We start from the raw sequence: 24,023 nt of genomic DNA on the forward strand, positions 1-24,023 counted from the left end.
TTATCGTTGAAATATGTTTTATTCACGTATGACGTTTACGAGGGAGAGGAGAAACAAAGACATTAATATGCTTTTACCGCACATTGTTTGAAAATAAAACGGGGAAGTTAATAAAACGTACATATAAGTATATATTAGATGAAAAAATATCTCGGACAAATACAGACAAAAAATGACTGAATAGTGAAATTTCTTAAACAAAACGAAAATAACGAAAACATCAGCTTCTTCAACGGCAACAGTGAGTAAGCTAAGCTGTACCATGAGCACTTGAAGTGATAGTTCAACTGCAAATTGATATATACTAGACAGCAAAAGTTATATAACATTCACAACTTAAGGCGATGTATAATATCCAGTATGTTATATCAACTATGTTGCTTAACACTTCATAACAATCCACTTTATGTATAGTTATTTCTATGAGGTTGTAGAATTACAGATGCAACAGCTGACAAGGCAAATTCTCCACCTCCTGCAACAAGCTCGGTGACAGTGAAAAGGTGAAAAATACAACCAGATATAATAGAGAATATTTGAGGTCAACAAAAGTATTTACACTGGTATTATAACTGGTATATTATAACTTTAACAACAATATGTTTAAAGTCTCCAGGACCCTCGAATGAACGCTGGTTAGCTTATTTCGATCTCATTCGACGAGAAGTATTTACAATTTACACGTAAAGACGAAACAGAGAGAACGGATGCCAACAAATGGCCAGCTGTCATTGTTGCATGCCTTTGTAGAAAAATGTCAGTAGAAAGTACAAAATCTTCTAGTTTTGTCACCACCGATAAAGAGGCATGAATTTCAGGGAGATAGGAAAATAGGCCTGGTAGAGTGTTGTGTAATATTTCACTCATGAGCAGGGACTGAACAAATCTGTGAAGAGTTTAAACAAACAATGATGGACGTTCGACATGATCACTCCGGGTGTGGCACATGTTCCAACATCCAGCTGAGAGGACTAGCCAGGTATCACAAATCGTGTTACCATTCCCTTTCTAAATATTTCACAGAACTTCTTCCTCTGCAGTTCTTCTTTTCCGACTTGGCAGAAGATCCAGAATATCAACTGGAAAGCTTTCAAAAGACAATTAGTGTCAGTGTCACGTTATACTGACATGTCGTGGTCGTCACTGAGTTTATCGTACTGTCATGTCATCTTTCGGCTTTTCTAAATGTCACTCACGTATGAAGTTATACAATATCAGCTAGGATGATAACTGTATACGAAAATGTATCCAAACGATACACTATATCACAAGGTAAGCCATTGATCGACAACGTCCGAAGGTTCTCCCTATTTAAGTAAGCCTCATAGTTAAGGCTTTAAACATGTTTAACGATGCATTTCAAAACGGCTTCTTAGTCAAATTCGACTCCAGTTATGGTGTATCCAAGAACGATAACTCTCACAGCTTCTCGTCCTGGGACTCGGGCTCCAACACCATATACACTGCCTCCTGGAACTGGTCGAGCTGTATGTAGTCCGCCTCCTTCTCAAGCAGGTACTCCACGTGCTGCACTAGGTCCTTGAAGTGGGGTCGGTCTTGTGGCAGTTGTTCCCAACACTTGCTCATAAGTGAGTACCTGGTGAACATGAATTGAGAAATCACTTTAAATTCCTGTACCAACCGATGACAGACTCCGTATATTCACGTTCCAGGGTGATGGGTATTGATGAGCATTTTATGCGCAAATTGGGCCATATACTATGTGGACAACTCCGCATTGATATATATTTCAAATGATCTCGATATCGGGACGGTGGTATTTTCAAAGCGAATCTCAGTTCTATCGATAAACAGAAATTTGTTTTTCAGTTGCAACGAAGCTGCCCAAGCAGATCACATCTTATTAAGCTATATTTACGTTCTCATCTAAGAGGGTGGGCACATGCTAGCGGGGAGTGAGTGAGTGTTGTTTCATTCCGCAGTACACCCACCCTACGCTGATTCTGTATACTCGGGAACAAGACAAACCAGTTCTCGTGTATTGTTTCTTTTCACACCAATTTCATGACATGGTATTCAACTTACTCGCAAAAGAACGTGTACGCTGCTGGTACATGGACATATGCGGAACCTAGCTCAGATTTCATGTTTACTGATGTGATTCGTGTATATTCCTACAGAATCCAACTGACAGCAAACACCGGAATTGGTTTCACACTTACAGTTCGTCCATACAGTACTGGGGCCGCTCCAGACGTTTCCCAGCAACAACAGCGTCAATGACCCCTCGTAGTGTCATCGTGGAGTAGGGACTGGCTCCTGGCGAGAGAGACATCAGTTAGTGAGTTAGTGGAACTTGAAGTGTGTGTGTGTGGGGGGGGGAGTGGAGGGGAGGGGACAGTTTTAGAATTCAATGGGCCTGGGATGAGGATTAAATGTATATTTGTTGTTGAACGCAAAACTATTCAGTATCCCAGCTAATATAGCGATGGTCTGCGACTAATCGAGTCTAGATCAAGTCTTTGAAGGGCATTTAGAAGTGAAATACATAAGAATGAATATTTTTTATGGATATCAACTTCTTTATGTGAGAACACATCGTTTCGGAGTTAATGCTTACTCCTTCATCAGGTGACATCTCTGTACCCCATTCTCAATCACCTGATGAAGGAGTAAGCATTAACTCCGAAACGTTGTGTTCTCACATAAAGAAGTTGATATCCATAAAAAATCTTCATTCTTGAGTCTAGATCAGACAATAAAGTATTAGCATTGGTCGAGGCATTTGGGGTACGATGGCCGTTGGGGTTTAAATTGTATTGTATTGTAATTGTATTGTAAGTTCACTTTGTGATGCTAACAAAGAGCTGTCCTTTGTGTCGATCACATTTCAGAAAACACCGAGGACATAAAATAAAAATTATTTAGTTTTAATATAAAATTAGCGATATGTAATATCGTGCAATGTGATCAAGGGAATACAAAATGATCTATTTGACTACCTAGTGTGACGATTTCCCACAGTAACACCCCGAAGGACCACACGTCCGCCTTGTGGCTGTGAAACCCCTCCATTAAAGCTTCAGGGGGCATCCATCTGACTGGGAGCGGTCCCTTGGACGTCCTCTCGTACACGTCCACGCCCTCAACATCTCTCGCGAGACCGAAGTCCGAGATCTTGCACACACAGTTGTAACCAACCAACACGTTCCTGGCGGCAACGTCACGATGTACGATCTGTACAAACGTTGAATAACAAGCAAGAAATCAGTAGCAGTGTCGTGAAATCAGCAGCCATACGGTGTAGAGGATGTTTTACGCCACAGGCAGCAACAAAATCAAACCCGAGCCAGTGGATACTATACGGGGTAATGGTTATGTACATTCTCTGGTTATATCTCAGCGTCTGATTAGACGTATTTTTAAATTCATTTTCTATTAACATATACACTTTGACACATACACTGTTCGCTTCAAGGTGCTGCATTCCTCTCGCAGTCTGTAAAGCAAAGGACAGTAGATCCTTGGCCGTCAGCTCCCCATCATCTTTAGGCAGTTCCTCCTCCGCTAGGGGGCTCTCCTGTACACTGACTGGACTTTCCCAAGTCTTGTCGTAGGCAGGTCGGCGTCTGCGCAGGTAGCTGCGTAGATCACCACCAGGGACATACTCCAAGATGAGAAGCAGAGGCTCTGTAATGCCGGAACGTGTATATGTATTCGTATAGTCATCATAGCTTTTCACAACTTCACGAAAATACATGAAATTGACTTGGTCGTTGACAAAGTATGGTCCTCATCAAAGCTCATTCAAATCAGTAGAAATGCTTATACTGTTGATGTTTTCCCAGTAGGTACGAGGAAATCTTATTCAGACCCACGAACCAATATTCCAGTGTAGTTCATATAGAGAAAAGGTTTCGTTCAAAGAAAACCTACCCAAATAGCGTGCACATTCCAGGAACTAACCCCTGCGTAATGAATCGCTATCGGGCAAATTTGTTAAATTGTTTTGCTGCTTGTAACTGCCTTATTATATTCCTGTGAGGTGATATCTGGGACAGAGGAACACTCACACCACTGTGGTGGGCCATGTAGTAGATCGCAGCCCTTTCACGGAGCAGAAGATCTGATCCATGGTGGTAGCATTTGTCGTGGAATTATCAGCCTAGGAGACAGGGATTTTGGTCGGAGTATCACACCTTAGAGCCGCCTTTAGAGCAGATTCTATAACGTCGCACGAACACTACAAAACGACGACTTACCTCCGTATGTGCAGGTACCGTAGAAGCTGACGACGTTGATATGCTTAGGGATTTTCCTGATGATCATCAACTCATTGTACAGATCCTCTTTATCCAGATCTGTGGCAGACTCTAGGAACATCGAGGACAAACGAGTCAAGGCCAGTACGTAGATAATGAAACCCCAAAATAGACATTCCACCGTTATGCCCAGTCTTCATGATATAATACCAGGCTAGTACTGTTTCAAATTACCTCCCAAATAAACAGCCGAAATTTGAACAATAAACTGTTGAAACACATATTTGCAGGAGGCTTTTAACCTATTAGAAACACACATTTAGAGACGTCTTGGACACTGCTCCTTATAGTGTTTTACCATCGCCAAGCAATAATGTAGGTAAGTTGTGCCTATTGTCTTGTGTCATATGACGTAAAGGGAAGGGAAACTGATAATGTATTATAATCTCATGTATTTACGTACATTAAGACACAATGTACGTGGTTTGGGGTCCTGAAACATTATGCTTCACATTGCATACTTTTGAAAAACAGTCAGTCGGGTCAGTTTTCCTTTTTTTCTTTTTCTTTCTTTTGGTCTTGTTTTTCTTCCTTTCAGATTATTTTCTTTTTTCTCTGACATTCTTTGATTCCTTTTTCTAAAAAAAACAAATCCCTACCAGGGCTTATAAATTCATTATAGAGATAAAGAAAAGGGCGAGAAATAGATCTGAACATTGTAAGGCTTCAATGTGAACAGAATTCGATGTATGTTTCGTTGGTAATCTTATCTTAAAGATTCCCCGTAGCGAGGTGAATTCTCTGTGACCATGAGAGCAACACCCGTCAAACTAAGGGTGGTGGTTCTTCCACCTACGCTGTGGCGCTTTTGCGTATGGCATGCGCAGTTTTATGTAATTCTTTACCACCTCATCCAAACATTTTGAATGCAGCTAAGTATGGCCGATGCAGAAGAGAAATTGACTTTTGAATATACAATTCTTGGTGCTCTACGCTGACAGAATGTAAAGTATATCAACATCATATACAACATGGATTAAATTACTTACCATGTGGATTTCAGTGTTTGTTTTCTAGATAAGTTGATTTTAAGAACACTGTTGTGAATGCTTTGCTCTGTCGCACTGAGAATGTTAAATGTGCGATGATCAACACGTAGCTTTTATTTTTGTCAGGGGGACTATACTGTAATTTGCTCTCTGGTCACGAGGGGGCATGGGTTAATGTACCATCGATGTTTGTTTTTATCTTACCGAACACCTCAATGTTAATTTTGAACTGTTTGAGGCATGGGTATCGGATCCTGCACATCACCCAACCTGTCTGAATCACACGATTCGAATCTTGCATCTTGCTGATTTTCCGGCAGGTATTGTCTTAGTAAAGTCACCATGGTGTATTTTCCCCTCTTAATATTCACAAGGACTACACATGAACGATCTGACAAAATTTATCTACTGGAATATGAGGTGAATCTTTTCATAGCCACCGCTAGATTTTGCAGACGACACAGGAAAAAAAACAGATTTAGAATTGTCTCACATCCATCGATTTACAATTGCTAAACATCTATAATTTCCGTGCATCATGCGTGATTCAATGTTATTCGAGATAAAGAAGTACTGCCACAAAGTACTGAATGAGTTGCCACTGGCAATGAGGTCACTGAAATGTAACTCGCTTGTAAGTGGGGTACATTGGAAGCAACAGAAAAGCGCTTAGTCAATCAGGAAACGACATCTTACGATATAAAATAACATGTTATAAATTATCTTTCCTTTTGTTGAAACTGACCTTGACACATTTTGACCGCTACATCTTCCCAGGATCCCGTGCGGTTGATGCTAAGAGCTTCCGCCTTCATCACCCGGCCAAACTTTCCGATTCCAAGTGCGTGAAGAAATCTCAGGCGTTCTCGCGGGAACTCGTCACTGGGTCTCGTGATGATCTCGTAGATGTTGGAGGTGGCATACTAGAACGCAATATAAATGTATGTATGAAAACCTAAGAATATCAGAAAATGTACCATGGGCGCATGCACGTAAGATTTATTGTAATATGTTCTGCAGACGTCTTGCACACCCGCTCACAAGTGCACATGCTCTCATCATTAATACTAATAACATAAAGACATCCATACCTTGGAAAGTTTGTTTTGTGCAATAATATTATAATGAACGAACGGTGAAGAAAGTGAGTTTACATTTCATTTAGTCCCAAACATAAATTATTTCATTCGATAACAAAGACTAGTGTATGCTACGTTTCACGTCGTCCAATCGCTGCCGCGTTTAAGTAGACACGAACTCGGTCAAGAACTGGTTGCGCCTACCTGAGCGTGGGAATATGCTGCGTTAGTGAGTGCGAATGTGTTTGACTTGACTTGTTTCCGCTTGAGCTGGAAAGGGAAAAGTAATGTCATGTTCAGGTGCGTAATGAAAATTGAAAATTGAAGTTATGAAAAACAGGGAAAGGTACTGATTCCTAATATCACATTTTGAGGAACATTTTCAACCACACAAGCCATATCGTGACAAGCAAAGCGCTGCCTTTTTGCTGGTAAATCTCGTGGTTTGATCCGTCTCTGTACCAAGCATTCATCTACTTGGAGTGAGCATTATTTCACTGTGTGTCGCATACATAAACGCTGGTTGTTGTGTTGTGTGACATGGAAGAACACACACGGACTTACAATCGGGATGATTCTGGAATTCCGCATCTGCCTATCAACGCCTGTTTCTGAACAATATCATCCCATGTACATCACGGTCGTTTGACACAGTCTGGCAGACTACTCACTTTGTAAATGCATTCATTGTAAATGGCAACATTCTCGTTTGTTAATATTTGGATATTTGTGACCTATTACCTTAGACCTGTGACTCAACTGCATTGTGCTAGATATCTGAAATGTGATTCAGTGTATCTTGCGCATTGTTTGCTCAATATATCATTGAATATTTTATACTTGTCTGTGTCATGATTTTGCTGGTTCAAAGGGGATGTCTTCTTATACCTTTTGTCACGGCAATTTATTAACCATAACACATTAAACTGCGGCTTTGTATCTCAGCCTAGTAGGGCTATTAAAGCGATATACGTCCTTTCCAGGCAATGCAACCGCACACGCACGCGAGAAGTACTATACTGAACGTAACGTTAAAGCTCAGCCCACCAAAAGGTATTTGTATAGCCGGATACTGACCAGATTGGTCCGTCTCTTCCAGCACATATACAGGATGCTGCCCATAGCCAACGTGACCACGAGCACGCTGCAGGCGCCCACGACTGCCCACACAGATGTCTCCATATCATGTGTCTGTGGAGCAGACTCTGGAAAACATGTGAAGAATTATAAAAACATTGGTCGTAGATCCCTCCTTAGCTAGTAATCTTGACATGAAATTATTTAGTGGTGGTATGTTTTGTTTTAATACATTCGTTTAGTGACGTTGCCATGAAAGGCCATATAATCAATTTGCAAACAGTGAATGAGAAGATATTCCAAGCTTTTAACATGCTTGCCACACGCACGTGAGGCCGAACACGGTCCTAACGCTTAAAATACTTAAGCTGTTATGGCAACGTTCAATGTCGTTTAACGCCGCGGCGAACAGTGTTAAAGCTGTACCAGGACATCTCTACTCCTTAGTTTCGACACAAGAACGCCAGCATGTCAGACTAATTTTATACCATAGTAAGCAGTTATACAGCTATATCGAGACAGCTCTGTTCCCGTGTCCGGCCACGTCATCAGTATACAGTGACCATCAACAGACAGCTGAGCCTGATCTCACGTTCTTCGTTCTCGACACTTTATAACACGTACATCTATGTGGTCAGTAATACCGAAGTCACCTTTACAGACGCCGTCTTTGCCCTCGGCATATCCTTGTGGACACACGCAGGCGAAGTTGTCCTCGTCACAGAGCTTGTCCTTGGGACACCAACTGCTCCTACACCAGTTGAACATTGCCGCTGCAAGAACGGTATACAGACAAGTACAGGAAGGTAGTAGATGGTCGCAGCCATTTATGTATGTAACTACAGGAAGATTGGTGTCCGTACCCAAATATGCATGAACTACATGAAGGTAGTAGATGTTCTTGCCTGAACTAGAGGCAGAAACCAGGTACTCTCACCGATGGATGTAGTAGGTGTTCACATCCACGTATGCATAAACTACAGTAAGATACTAGATGTTCTGACTCATGTGTGCATGAACTAAAGATAGTAGATGTTTTCATCCATGTATGCATGAACTACAGTTAGGTACTAGATGCTCCCTGATCTATGCAAGGGCTACACACGTACTGGTTGTTCCCCCGGTGTATGCATGGACTGCACGTAGGTACTAGGTTCTCTCTGATGTATACATATGTAGGGTGCTCCCTGACATATGCATGAACTACAAGTAGGTACTGGGTGCACCCCAACATATGCATGAACTACAAGTAGGTCCTGGATGCTCCCCAACATATGCATGAACTACAAGTAGGTATTGGGTGCTCCCCGACCTATGCATGAACTGCAAGTAGGTACTGGGTGCTCCTCGACCTATGCATGAACTACAAGTAGGTACTGGGTGCTCCCCGACCTATGCATGAACTACAAGTAGGTACTGGGTGCTCCCCGACCTATGCATGGACTGCACGTAGGTACTAGGTTCTCTCTGATGTATACATATGTAGGGTGCTCCCTGACATATGCATGAACTACAAGTAGGTACTGGGTGCACCCCAACATATGCATGAACTACAAGTAGGTACTGGGTGCTCCCCGACCTATGCATGAACTACAAGTAGGTACTGGGTGCTCCCCGACCTATGCATGAACTACAAGTAGGTACTGGGTGCTCCCCGACCTATGCGTGGACTACAAGTAGGTACTGGGTGCTCCCTGATGTTTGCATAGACTACAGACAGGGGCTAGGTACTCTCACCGCTATGAACCACAGGAAGGTACCCGAGAGTCTCCCCTAAGTATGCATGGATGACAAGTAGGTCTTACCCATGAGGTGAATGGTGTAACCATTGGTGCCGTACATGTTTGTCACCTGACACATGTAGACTCCGTAGTCTTCTAATGTTGTCCCTTCAACCACATGTTTCATTTCCATAGTCACGTCTCGTGAAGTCCAATTGCTGTAAATTACATTCATCATATCGATCATTTGTTTCATTGGTGCCATCATCACCTAAGTCTTATTGTTCAATATGCACACAACTGGTTTTTTTTTCATTACCACGCATTTAATGGAAATCAGGTTGCCTTCAGTCTTAGTCTTTGCATAATGACTGATATGCTACGGACAAACACACATTTTATCCAAAAACGGCAAGGTGCTACGTGTAATATCATTTTTATAATATATTTTAAGGAAATCACATTTAAACAGTGGTGAAAAATGGAGCTGAGTTTAGGCATGGTAAAGTAACTGATCCTGAAATATCCAGCCAATCTGCCGGTTCAATGATATAATATAAAAACCGGCTCAGTGAAAGGTCTCGCGAAAATGACTTGAATTCTTTGTATAATTTGATTTATTTTGAATTTTATTATTGACGTACTGAAACGAAGAAAGTTGTATACATAAATGAGAATACACACGCGGCAAACTTCTGGAACTTGACAGTGTTTCTGTTGAACAGCCACTGGACTTGTGTCGGGGGTGGGTTGGACGACACGTTACATTGCAACTCCACCGTCTCCCCCAAATGCGCCCGCACAGACCTCATGCTTGACTGGATCATCGGCGACCCTGGAACAGAGACATGGCGACATACTACAATACATTCTGATCTTGGGTGCCGTCAAATGAACACAATCAAAGTGTAGATAAGTTCTTTTCTTTACGGGGTCGTTAAAGACAGCAATGAGCAATATTCCAACTGTTTGACAGTAGTATATCAGTAACCGACCAGAAAATTCAGTGAGTAAATGGATTGATTTGGGGTGTGTCAGTGAGTTAGTGAGTGAGACATGATGGCAAGGATGGTCAGCAATTGTCTATATCACAATGTAGATGGTTTGTAAGAAAGAGAAAACCAGTCATTGGTGTAGTGAGCACTGTCTTTTATATAGAGTTTGGAATTATTGACCCAAATAAATATCAACAATATATTCTAGAACAGCACAGACCGTAACATCTGTACCCGACTCGGAACCTCCATCTCACGACTCCTACCCTCATTCAATCATACTCTTCTTCTAAGATGTTAATAATGAGGAATTCCATGGTATTGCTGGACTTTACAGCGAAAGCTCTCTGGACACCTACCGATGACGTTGATGGCGTTGCTGTCGACGTATACCTCCCCGAGCTCGGACGCTGCACACTCAATGACGCCAATGAATTTGTAGTTGACGCCTCGGATCGTCACCGTTGACAACCACGTGGTTACATTACTGGTCATGCTCTTCTCTGTTGCCAAGGTTATGCTTCTGGTAGCAGGCATTCCCAGCAAATCCCTTTTTGCCCAACCATGGTGCCACATGAACTAATAGAACATTCAGAACAGTAATAGTTGCCTGTTGTTATTATTTTTATTTTGTTCGTTTGTTTGTTTGCGTGTCTGTTTCCTTGTTTTGTTTGATGACCTAGTTAGCAGTGTTTAAGTTAAATAGTTAAACGGCGGTGAGCATTAATACTGGTTTTAAACCAGACACTCCTAGTGATCGACAGCCTGAGCAACTATCCATGCAATAAATAAAAATACGGTTGTATAACTAATTCTGCAAATCCATAAGAGCAAGCATATCACATCTAACTTTCTAAATAGGGCGAAAGCCCGCACAGACCCTAGATAACTATATGAAGGTCCGGTCGCAGTCACAAATAGTGTTGTGTCGACTGTACACTTATGAGTCGAAACATCACCCGTGAGTTGACTCTCTTGAGTTAGTGAAAAGTGACATGCGACACGTGACTGCTTAATAATTACTGCAGGTAATCATTCGCAATATCAGGATTCCCGTACCACAGTCTGGCTTGTGAAGGTGGTAACAGTCAGTTATTGACTATAGGTGTGATGTGCTTACCATAGGTTGGCTCCTGAAGTTGGTGGCCCGGCAGATGAATACTGCAGTGGAACCATGGGGGAACGTGGTTGAGTTGGGAGTGACGACCTGCAGGAAAGGGTCCGCTGCAACACAAAACTACATTCTACATTCAATATTGTGATGGCATGTATCATCAGTACAAAAGTACCGGTGGCGAGATGTTAACGACTTCGCTCGTCGAAAACGGCATGGAGTTATTTCCCTTTATGGAGGCACTAAGGTGTCTAAACGGGTTCAGATAGTCACTCATCCTAGGACTTCAGGGTTTGTGCCAGTAATGTGTTGTTTTTATCTAGTGTGTGCTTATGTGTGTGTGCGTGCGTGCGTGTGTGTGTGTGTGCTCGTGCGCTTCAGTCGCATTTTCCCTTATAGTCTGTTTGCAGTGAAAACGTACCAATGAATTTCACGTTGCGCATTATGATAAATGGATGAAAATGAAATTAAGATTGCGAATCGTCATAATGTCACCTTACTAACTGAAAATTCAAATCTCAAAATTTTATTCATCTTAGGATAAACGTTGTTTAACAAACATTCAGAGTTTCAAATGGGTACCTTTGCTTTGTATTAGTACGAGCTTTGCATATTACATGAAGTCAACGTTTATCACATACTGCACTTGCATTTGGTTCACTGTTCCATCTACTGCGCTTACCCCCTTGTAATACAACCAATAATACCGATGATCTATGATCTTTTGTTAACGTTATTTGAAAACAAATTCTGAGATTTAAATGTTCATTTGATAAAATTATGAGGATTCGCAGTTTTAATCTCACTTCATTTCATATGCATTTTTATAAGTGAAAGTCATCGGTGCGTTTTCACTGCAAACAGACTATACTATAATGTATTTACTTTAAATATCATCCTTAGAGAGGTCGAAACACGCATTCTATCTGTCTTGTTTGAAGTTTCTTTTATTTTTGTTCACAGTAAAAACTAATGTCATGAATATTTGTAAAAAGGATTGAAGAAAGTGATCTATATAAATGTTAAAGTTATGTATGTTGATAAATCCTACATTAACTCTCTAATAACTTCAGTACATTTGACGTTAAAGATGAAGCAGGCAGGTTGAAAAAAGAACAAAAATATTAATTCCTTTAATGTTTGATTTGAGTTATCCCGTTGCGCGTAAAGTTGAGTGACGTACTCTAGTTTCATGATTACATAACGCCATGCGCATGCTAACAGGGATAGCCTCTAGACCGCCTCGACACCGCGTAGACGGTAGCTCTGTCCCTCAACTTACCGTGAAACTCATACTCCACACTGTCCTCTCCCATGTCATTGCCGAGAACGACCCTGTACGTCCCCTTGTCGTCACGGGAGAAGTTGCTGATGTGTAAGACTACCACCCCCTTCGTTTCACTCAGTTGCGACTCCTGGATGTATACTCTGACAGAGACAAACCATATGTAAGGATTAGAGTTGGAGCTGTCTGCACCTCTATCTGATTGACACACATCTTCACTGCTGGGCAGCCTTTTTAACATCTCCATAGAAAGTGTTTGACAAAGGATGCTATATATTGGAAGACTGACACTCAATGCTAGACTGATAATTTGAACTGGTGGTTTCAAGCGGTGTTTATGTCTTTGTAAGATTATTTCAGAGCCAATGTTTCATTGTGAATTCTTGCCAGGGACTGTTCATTGGGAATGTTAAAGGTCACATGCAACCAAAAAATCAAACATAATTAAAACACATTTATCACTTATTCATGACATATAATATACATTGCTACTTTTAAAAAAACAAATAAACAAAATTATAAGCGTACAATCGCGATTCAAAAGTGCGATATTTTGTACTTGGGCTTACTTCCCCCGAAACGAAGCCGTCGGGAGACCGAACCCAGTCATAGCGGGTGGATATGCACTCAAGTGTAACGACGGATTCTGATTGGCTGTTCCATTTGCTGACATGCTGAGGGTTCATTGTGTCAGGGATACTCTCTATATAGGCTCCCTGATTGTGTGTACAGAAAGATGATCTGTTTGATGGGCATTTTAGAAGTATAGCCAGTCACAAGAAAGTAAGATTCTTTGTGGATAACAGCTTCTTTTTGTGTACTTGATGCGTCGTTTCAGTATTGATTCATATTCTGTTGTCAAGCAAAATCATATACACCAAAAGAAGTCGATATCCATGACGAATGTATATAGAGATGTTAGGTTTTGAAAATACATGTTCTCTGAATTTGCGCTCGATCCAATAAAAAATCATGTCAGTAGAGATGGTAAACTACTGCGTGGCTCCAGCCATCTGTCATTCGTCCAAGTACAAAACAGGACTGGAATCTGGAGTTTGCACAAGTTTCCATCACATCCAGTCATCCGAATAAAATGAATGTAGTTTGTTTGCAACCCACAGACATAAAAACATGTCATGTGTATCACACGTGCCTAATTACATAATGTCGCAGACACGGGACTCGGGTGCACGAGTCATAAATCAACTTATTTTCTTTATGTCGTATAGTCTGATAGGTGTTAAGTTCAAATTGCACGTTGTCAATGATTGAAGCTGTGTATTGCATGTTGTCTTTAGCAGACAGGCAGACAGACATATAGGTGTGAATAAACGAGACACTGAGTTTTCTCTGTGACAGAGACTGCTTGCCACAGTCAACAAGTTGTTTTCCGTAACGAGTAGATTATGTACTTGTTTGTGTACACAACCGAGATTAGACTATTGCTCACGACCTCAGACGCTGGGCATGCATACTGTTTCAAGCTCCGCGAACCTATTCACTGCGCATGCGTTATGGACGCAGCGCTGCACAGCTGTTGAAACCAGTTTTCCCCCCAGCGCTGGGTGGGAATTTAGTGAAACGTTTGAACTCCGATTTCGCGGGCTTTTTTTCATCGCGTTTTTTTTCAACTTTACAGGTTGAATTGGCATTTTTTATGATTTGTTTCGGTAAGTGCACACCGAAAGGTACCAGAATCTGCAAAGTTGTATTCTACGTTGCATGTGACCTTTAAACTTTCGGATGTGGATAGAGAATGTTCAGAAGCGAAATGTGGATAAAAAATGTTTGATGGTTAAAAGAGAATGACGGATAGGGAATACAGGACAGAAAGCGTTTGTCACAAAATGGTAAAAAGACCATAATGGGCAGAAATCTTTTGACAGATATTGTTGAACTTTGATAGAGCTTTCATAAACAACAGAGAATGTTTCACAGAAAGTACTTCAAAAAGAATGACTCATCATAATTAGATTATTCAACATTAAATATTTTGACAGTGTCTATACCTTACCTGGAGGTGTTGGTGTCCAGTACGTCTCCGGAGGGACCATACCAGGTGACGCTGTCGAGGTGGGGTCGGGCGATGTACTCTACCTTGATCATTTCATGGTATCCCACAATGCCATTTTTCTCCGAGTCCATTGGAAAAATATCGGGTCTACCTGGAATAACCAGTACACGTCGTCAGTTTCATATTCCGGAAAAACAAGAAAAGTTCAAAATTGTCTGTGCGGCAGCCACACAATCTCCCGACAGACTATGCCTAGATAGAGATGACCAAAGCTCGACACCAAATGAAGATAAACGCAGCCGACACCAGGAATAAGCCGAGCCAGGCGTGCCCTGCTGGTGGCAGACATCAGCGGCGAAATACAAGCCATGATTCCCACTCACGAAAGCTGCAAGAGAACGATGACATACCAGTGACCAACATCACCACTTCCGTCCAATCTCAGTGACCTTGGTATCACTCCAGAAGAATTTGCATCTACAACTGACAGACAACCATTTCTCATTTGTGGTAATGGCGCCAACAACCCCAACAGAATTCTGGCTTTTTCATCTACGGATTGTTTCAACCTTCAAAACAGAGCCAAGAATCCTCTCGTATGTATTTTGCCTTAGGATGGTACTTCAGTCACAGCAGTGTATGCTTCACTACCAGACAAGACCCGTTCGGCATATGAAGAGCTCTGGTAGTAGATAAATGTGAAGAACTTGGACTGGATTTATTTGTTGAAACTGTTGTCACAGACTTTGAAGAAAGACAGCATATTGCGTTCTGTGGAGTCAGTATTTGGCTGAGATGTCCAATCTCGTGGATCTTCTATCACCTCACGCAAGCAACCTGGTGCCACATACAAGACTTGAGATAAGTGCCACACTACAGAGCCGATTACGAATTCCGATATTACTGTGGTATGCTTGATGGTCTGGCATTCCTTCCGTCTGACCAAGTGAAAGAGGCCATGGAGCACCATCAAACCCGAAGTACCGGATGTTATCGGATGTGACATACTTTGATCGGGTGTAGGTCAGTGGATCCCACCGCCCTGGTCAAGGTCTGTCCGTCAACATGAGACATAACATCCCGTTATGTTCTCCCCACAGCTCTGAAATGTCCATAACGCTGGAAGGTGATCCTCGCACTAAGAACATTTATGAAGGTTGAAACAAGAGGTTCCATTACTTGGTTGCCCAGAACCACCCTTCTGTGTGGAGAGATGTGGAATGGTTCAAGAAAGAGCGTATGCAGGGATCGCGTGAACTGGTTCTGTTATTTATGGTCAGAATCAGACATGCTAAACAGACAAAAAGCTCTTTTTACCTGTGACCTTTTTCCCTAGCCCAAAATGTGACTTTTTATCCATGACATTTTTTCCTGTGACTTTCTTTCCGATCACCTTTCCTCAAGGTGATCACTTTAAAACCTTCTGCCTGTCTTTTGGCTTATTTGTCTAACATCAACCTAATATGAACATTCTAATACACAACTATTTTCCAGTGATATTAAAAACAAATCGCAACTACCAATTCCCCCACGTTCAGTATGATCTGCTTCGGTGTATAGTCGAAAATGTTTATCCTGAGACGTTGCTCGCCTTCGCAGGCAATAATTGTGGGGTGGCGGTTGTTGGGGACGGGGTTGGAAAGGGACACGCACGAAGTCGTGGCGACGCAGGATAATTTAACCCACCTTCTACATCCATCTCGTAGATGTCGCTCAAGTTGTATATGCCTCTGTAGAAACCGCACACGTAGCCACCATCGTCGTTGTAGGTTAGAGAATGTATCGTGAGGAAGGAGTGCTAAAGCCAAAGAGACTGATCAGTTAGGGGAATGTACATGTATCTGTAACGTACCACACAAAAGACGTTCTAGAACACCGGGTGTTCTCTATGCGACCATAGCCACTCTGATAAGGTTGGTGGATCCCGCAACGCACAATCTTGATGTGTTTGACTGAGTTTGAGCACAATATGTAGTTAACCGGAAGTAGTGGAACTAATGTTTTGATTATTTTTTCATCTCATTTAAAGACTGTTATTGGCATATTGATATGAACTGTATTGACAATTCTGAGCAAACTGTAACTACAGGCTTATCAGTATGGGCGACACCTTTTTTTGTCAAACATACGCATATATGATACAAGATTTCATTTAAGTCGTACAATTGGTATCATCTTTATAAATATTACCAAACGAATATTTAACAGCATATGAAGCCTCATTAATGAGTGATTGTGACTTAATTTTAAACTCTATTTTATATACTCGTTTAAAGACAATTGACATGCTACCATTGTCTGAGGTTGTACTGAGGGTTAGTACATGAACAATGGAGCATATGTCACCTGTTCGTGACGGGTACTAGTGCCAGCCCGCTTGCTGTATTTGGTGACACCAGGTGAGCTCTCGGTGGCACTGTCTGAACCTACACCACGGTCGAATAGGTGCTCCAGATTTCCCTTGCCTCTTTCAGACCTCCTCATCCAGAATACCTAGCAATACAAACACATGGCACACACATGTGGGGATTTTTTCTCATATTATGACCCGTTGGTCATATTACGAGAGCAGTGCTAACAAGGCGTAAAACAATACAATTAACTCATTTTGATCCAGACTCGTGTATTTACTGACCGAAATGGTGTACCGTAAATATTACTGACCTGTTAACAAACATACAACGTTTGGACATTTTCTTATCCTGATTGGCCACGAATACACAGTGCAGACAAGTTTCTATCCGACTTTATGGATATAGATTGAAGATCATCTCGTTTAATAAACCAATTGCATGTGTAAATCATGTCTCAGCATGTATACCTTTCATCTTAGCAGGTTTCACTCTCACCTCAACAATCTCGTGAGCACTTTGGATAGAACACTGGAGCACGAAGTCCTGGCCAACAGTCGGTGTCTGGTTCGAGCTGTACGGGGTGATGGTCACGCTTGTATCGGAGGAAAACCCTGCTGACCCAACGGTCACAACGCTGAACAGAAACGCTGAAAGAGATTCGAACTTTGTGATGAAGGACATCATCAGGCAATATCCGAAAACTGGAAAACCTAAAGAAATATGTGACCTCACAAGCCCCCATTTGTCCACTAGTTGGTGCTTTAACAAGCACGTAGTAGACGGACGAAAGGCCTTATAATGTACGCTTCGCGTGTACAGGAGGAAATCGTGCAGTGCCCAACGTTTCGAGACAACAGACGTTGCATACATCGGCGACAGTATCTCGAACTCGAATTTGAGATTTTGCCATGTGTAAAGTTCACAGGAAGCTTGCTTGGTTAGGACTGTTTGGGTTCTCACTCCAGTGCACATGCAAAATATTCTTACACTACACTGTCTGTATGAAGTTAGTAGTCTTCGGCGACAATTTAGTGAAAGCTCTGCCGTGGGCATGACGGATCTGAGGCTCTCATAGATGACGAAGAGTCATAATCAGGTGAGATCCTGGTTTCGAAATCCACGAACGCAGGACTATGGCACTTCAAAGGACAAACCCTGTGATCCTATTTGCTCAGGTAAATCGTGTCATTCTTGCAAAGACAGAAATTGTTGTCATTCTATAATGGCATCACCCATGATCATCTCACATTACGTAAAGACCCGTGAAGACCGGGCTTAGAATCGTTCTTCAGTAACCTATACTTGTAGTGAGCAGGAGACTGGTGGAGGTGGTTAGGCTTGTTGACTTGGCTGACATGTGTCATCGTATCCCACATGCAAAGATTGAAGCTGCTGATCACTGGAATAACTCGATTATTTACAGACCGCCGCCACATAGATGATATGTGGGGTTATACCACAAGCAAACAATACAACACAAATCACGTTGCGTGTCCAAGCATTGCCTTACTGAAACGGCAAGATACCCATGCAAAAGGGTGGTCGAACAGTACTTATGCACATATGCAAATCTGTATGATTTCTGTCCCATGATGCCTTCCTGAGAATCATTCGTTTCTAAATTATTATGGATCTTTTTTATTGTTTTAGAGAGAAAACAGTAGTTGAAATAAGATATCAAATTATCATTATAAAATATCGTCTGAAGCTGCCCAGAAACTCGCTTCAATATCCTCTACAGTTGAGGCTTTACTAACTAATACAGACTTGCATGGGCTGAACTCATCACAGGGGTCACTAGTGACAAAGCACCGTTACGTTCACGAAATGTGTATGCTTTGTACACAAAGCCCGCTGCTCTGGCTGACGCTGAGCAGTCCTTGTAAATAGAATACTTTCAATCTAGCCGAATGTTGACAGGAGACCTTATCCACAAACCCAAGACTCCATAAGTATCTATGTTTATCTATGCAGGTAAATGTATATTCGTACCATGCGTATAGCCGAATTTCGACACATGCGTGTATCTCTGTGACACGACACGCAAAGTGAGGGATCACTTGACGTGCGCAGTACCTTTTATTTTAGGTCTATTTTTCTGCTAAATTTAAGTGTCTCTAACATTCTAGACCTCGATGCGAATTTGTATGCGCACAATGTAATATTGACGATGTGTTAACTGTTTGCCCACTCTGTACTAGTAATGGCTTCTAATTGTATTTAAGCCAGAGATCTATTCTCAGTGATTGTAGTCACACCTTCGTGAAAAACACGTATATAGGGTTTAACATTCTGTGACAACTGACATTTTGTCACAAACGTTTATTATTTTTTTGCAGACCCGTCAGAGAGAGGTTGGTGTGTGTACATAGAGATGACATTTCTGATGGTATAGTCGAGGCCTGAGCAACGTCATCATAATCGATGTGTCACTGGAAGCACGTGAACTGTCCTGTGTATGGAGTAAAGGCATTTACGGCGGTTAAAATATGGTTATAAGTTATACTGTAGGCAAGAAGCCTTGGTAATGTTCACATTTTATACGACATCCCACCTCTTGTAACTGCTGCATGAAATGAGGTGCTTTCGTGTATGTTCATATCTATATACGCAGAAATTTCATTAAAAGTTAAATACTCTTGAAAAGATATTGCACACATGACAGGAAGCGTAGGCCGAGAACAATAAGGGGGTGTTGACAATCTCCCGATATGATCAAGAATATTTGTGCTCAATATACGTGACAGTCGCATAATAGATAATGGGCTCTATATTCTGTCGTAACTGGACCTCAAACAATGCTTACCCATACAGTTTGGTTCTTTAATTGTTTTAACTCTTATGGTTAAATAGGTATCAGGCAGGGGATACAACAGCGCTCAGCTATGGACTTGTAGCAGTATGGTTTTCCATCGAATAATGGCCAGGGCCCAATACACCGAATGGTTTGTTTGTTGATTTAGATTTTGTTTTTTCAGCGCATTTGGGTTTTTTTTTTTTGGTTGTTGCTGTTAATTTTCATTTATCTTTTCTGGGTTTTTTTGTGTGTGTGGTTTTTTTGTGTGTGTGTGTGTGTGTGTGGGGGGGGGGGGGGGGGGTTGTTTTGTTTTTTGTTGTTGTTGTTTTGTTTTGCTTTGGTTTGGTTTTCATTGTATTATTTGTTTTTGGGGGGGATTGATTTGTTGGTTGTTTTTGTTTGTTTTGATATTTTTGTTTTGGGAATATGTATGTTTTGTTTGTTCGTTGCGGTTAATAGTATTAACTATTATCTTATGCACGCACAATCACCATTAGACACACGTAATACGAGTGGCAAATCAAGAGGCAACAGTACAAGACTGAGACTGTAGTCTTAACTTCAAGTCCCTTGTGGGACAGTGCCATAACATTTCTGCTTTATATTTCTGAATCCAGGTTTTTGCATGTAAATTTACCTCTGTGTCAGGTGACAGAGTTAATGAGGTACACAAGTAGGTCAGCGTACCATACAGGAAGTGTTCAGTCCCCATCCCCGGGGCAGGTGTTAGGAGGTAGCTGGCGTCACCCCCAAGCAGTCTCACATCCGCCGTGTGGGAAACCTTCAACTACATTCGATGTGACGCAACCTCGTCGTCATGGACACATTTCTACAGCTCACGTGGGGACTAGCGAGCGGTTTCGTTTATTTTGTGATTTGGGCATAGCAATATTTACACTGATTCGTACGGAAGCACCCTAACATCACTATACAGATAATACAAGATAAATTATGCTTTAAACCGTCCCGCAATATCCAATTAATATACATATACTTCTTACTGACGTGTCAGGGGTCGATTGCGTGCTACGACGTGTGATGGAGATGAAGGACAGCCCGCACTGAGTTTTCATTAGGGCGAAAAGAATTAAAAGGGTTTCTATCCCCATTTTCATTGCCGCTCTGGAAATGTATTCCCAATTGTAACATACAAGAAACAAACAACTCTTACCCATTAAAACCCGTGATTTCGTGCCCATTAAAACCCGTGACTCCGTAAGAAAATTAATACCCCGTACCCATTAAAACCCCGTACCCATTAAACTCGTGACTTTCTCCTCTAAACAAAGTCACTATAGATACAGCGTAAATCGGTACATAGATTATTAGCCAGTTATCCGAGCTTCATAACATATGTCATAAAATGAGTAGAGAACATTTTATACTTTTTTATGATCCTGTTACTGCTTCTCGTGCTGCTACCGTGGACATGACAAACACAGGAACAGCGGAAGTCGTGCAATCCGCGAAACACCCGTCAGGAGAATTTGCTTCTGTAATGTTGTTTAAGACGAGTTCCGACCTGTGATTATTTACAACAGATGCATGGTCCTCTACATATCATATGCGGCCAAGTATTCATAAATCGTCATGTTCTATTGTCTACCATAAAGAAAAATTATATTGCCAATCTCTCTAAATAGAGTGTATACAGCCGGCGACTTTGACCTGATTATTATATTCATACATGGAGAAGTAAGAGCTGAACAAGCAGGGAGTCTATAGATATCAGCACAACCAGCATCACGTCAAGGGAGAATATCAGGTGATCAGACTCAATAACGACGCTGACTGCACATAAGTAAACTCATTATATCAACCACTGGGTTGTTTTGGTCCGAACCAAGTTCCCAAGTTCAATTTATTACTGAAACGCCACCAACGGTGACACGTGAGAATACAATATTACTATAGTCATATAAATGTCAAGATGGCAGACAAAGAACCACAATTGCTTTGAAATCTTTGAAGATGTAAACATTACATGAATGTACAAAGCAAGACTTTTAAGACAGCGTGTTTAGACGAGAACAGTTTGAGGACCGATGGAACAAATATGAGCGTAAAACAACAATCAAGCTAAATGTGAAGACTCTCATGCTGTAGTGTCCCAATACAGCACAGCAAAAAGATTTTCGTTGTCTGAATAACGATTTTGAGGTGACACTTGAAGCTAAAGTGATTTACCACAAATCTGAAGAGTTTTAAAGTTCAAGCCGAACGTGTTTGTGCATACACCTCCAGATATCTCAAGTGAATGTCGCCATAACACTCATACTGGTGACAAATTAAACAAATAAGCTGTGCTTCCAGCATGATGATGTATTTGACTCAGGTATCATGAGCGATGCTACACGCACTGGATCAAAGAAAATTTCACAACAGGTCATGTAGACGTGACGTTTTAAGGGACTCGAGGGTCGCAGTTTCACGGAGTTCAGTACCTTTTCCAGTGCCATGTGGACGTAACAGAGCATGTTTCCGTGTTGACAGAAAAAACAGCAATTTTGACTGACAGAAGTTTTCGTATAGGAATAACAGATGATGATGCTGAACAGCTGCCACAAAACAAATCTGTCTTCAGCATATGAAAATGACAGTCCTTTCCATGTTCCTTACACTTATATATGTTGCACATAGCTAACAAGTTAAGCAGAAACTTCGATTTGTCGTTTTCTTCCAACACACCATAACATTCAGTGTTCGTAGCATTTGTAAATAATTTAAAATTGCTGATATGTCTTAACCCCCTCGCGAGACAGACAAGATAACAGATCACGTCTTAAGGTATCTACTCTTTTCAAAAACTAATTACATGTACCTTACTTGTAATGAATGAATGAACGAACGAACGAACGAATGAACGAACGAATGAAGGAATGAAAACATGAATGAATACCTAATTGAATGCACGTTTTATGGATCTAACTGTGGAATACATTCTGGAACATCGATCATTGAATAAATAATGCAGTATCTTAAAAAGGAGTTGCCACAGGATGCTCTAACAACGAAACAAAACGATGTCGAGAGTGTTTTTCAAGGTGCCTTTTACTTTTCCCCGACCGTTCACATACATTGTATCTGTGCAGGTATGTTATAGGCCGGGGCTACTCATATGCAGGTACTTCACAACAGTACCGACATGCCATAATTCACATTGTAACGCAACGTTCACCGCTGCACCGACATGATGCACGTTTATTCCTGAAACTTTGACGTCTTATGATTCATACAAGAAATAAATATTTCTTCAGTAATAATAATAATAGTCCTTTTAATTACAAACATGATATTGTTCACGTTTAAGCATTTGTTTCGATGCATCTCAAATAAACGTCAAAAAAGACGTTTCTGTTCAAATTAATCTTATTCGTCCTAAGAGTACATCACGTCGTTGCAAAGTGGGATGGCTGGACAATTTACACAGTTCATTGTAGGCTATATATAGGCGATGACTCAGTGACATGGGACTGTTCCGACCAGCGGGAATTAGGGTAGGGGTGGTAAGAAGGGGGTGTGGTGGTGGGAGGGGGACCGGTGAGAGGGGACGTGTTTAAAGCTGCAATGCAGTACCGTTATTTATTAGTTCTGTAAGCCATAAATATTAACCGACTGAACACACATTTATCTTTTCAGCTGAGTGGATGGGTCCGAGTGCATATGATGTTCCAGTGTATGATTAGCAGGCAGCAGCCTGTCCCACCTTGCCAGAACTTCTGGGTGGTGTCACCTGACCGACCATACTATATGTGAACACCAGGTCAGAATATATATACATATATCTGTTCTACATTTAGAGAACCCATTTGAGAAGTCAAATGTTGTGTGTCCCATGGGAAAACAGTTTTTTTCAAAGGTTGGGTTTCTCCGTTGTGCCAGTCCTTCACAAAAAGTAACTTGTATTTGTTAGTCGTTAGGCTGCTTCTCCCTTCTGTTGTGCGTATCTGTGTAACCCATGTGGGACATAAACTTTATGAATCCATGGCAAAACCGAAACACACTTAATTCCGTTAGAAACATAAAATATTCCGGACCAAGCGCACATAACGTCAGGGATTCCAGTTTCTCAACCGTTGGAGATTGAAACAAGTGTTTCATGTAGCATACAGTATATGTTTGGATAACTACCCTGAAATCTATACTCGTAGTATCTAGAATTTATATTTCAGTTAATTCATTGCATGAGTTTAACTGTTATAACAAATCAGAGCTGACTCACCTAACTCAAGTACAATCCTCCCTGCCATCGCTCTCCGCTCTACCCCCGGGCACAGTCACGTGACTAGCAGTTTTGTCGAGTCAGAGCCCCACC

At 41.4% G+C, this 24,023-nt stretch overlaps 1 protein-coding gene across 1 annotated transcript; it reads right to left on the reverse strand.

The window, feature by feature from the left end:
* Positions 1-24,023, reverse strand: LOC137286663 (fibroblast growth factor receptor-like). The gene is made up of 19 exons (XM_067818642.1): positions 23,931-24,023; positions 17,407-17,558; positions 16,904-17,050; positions 16,244-16,355; positions 14,558-14,708; positions 12,541-12,686; positions 11,265-11,368; positions 10,504-10,723; positions 9,834-9,984; positions 9,234-9,367; positions 8,082-8,201; positions 7,429-7,556; positions 6,556-6,621; positions 6,018-6,195; positions 4,224-4,334; positions 3,425-3,651; positions 2,964-3,198; positions 2,184-2,280; positions 1-1,597 (listed from the first exon to the last, which is right to left on the reverse strand). Exons 1-19 carry the CDS (start codon positions 23,956-23,958, stop codon positions 1,420-1,422), a joined length of 2,685 nt encoding a protein of 894 aa, XP_067674743.1. The 5' UTR covers positions 23,959-24,023; the 3' UTR covers positions 1-1,419.

Source organism: Haliotis asinina, chromosome 1 (assembly GCF_037392515.1).
Source record: "Haliotis asinina isolate JCU_RB_2024 chromosome 1, JCU_Hal_asi_v2, whole genome shotgun sequence".
Classification (NCBI taxonomy): Eukaryota; Metazoa; Mollusca; class Gastropoda; order Lepetellida; family Haliotidae; genus Haliotis; species Haliotis asinina.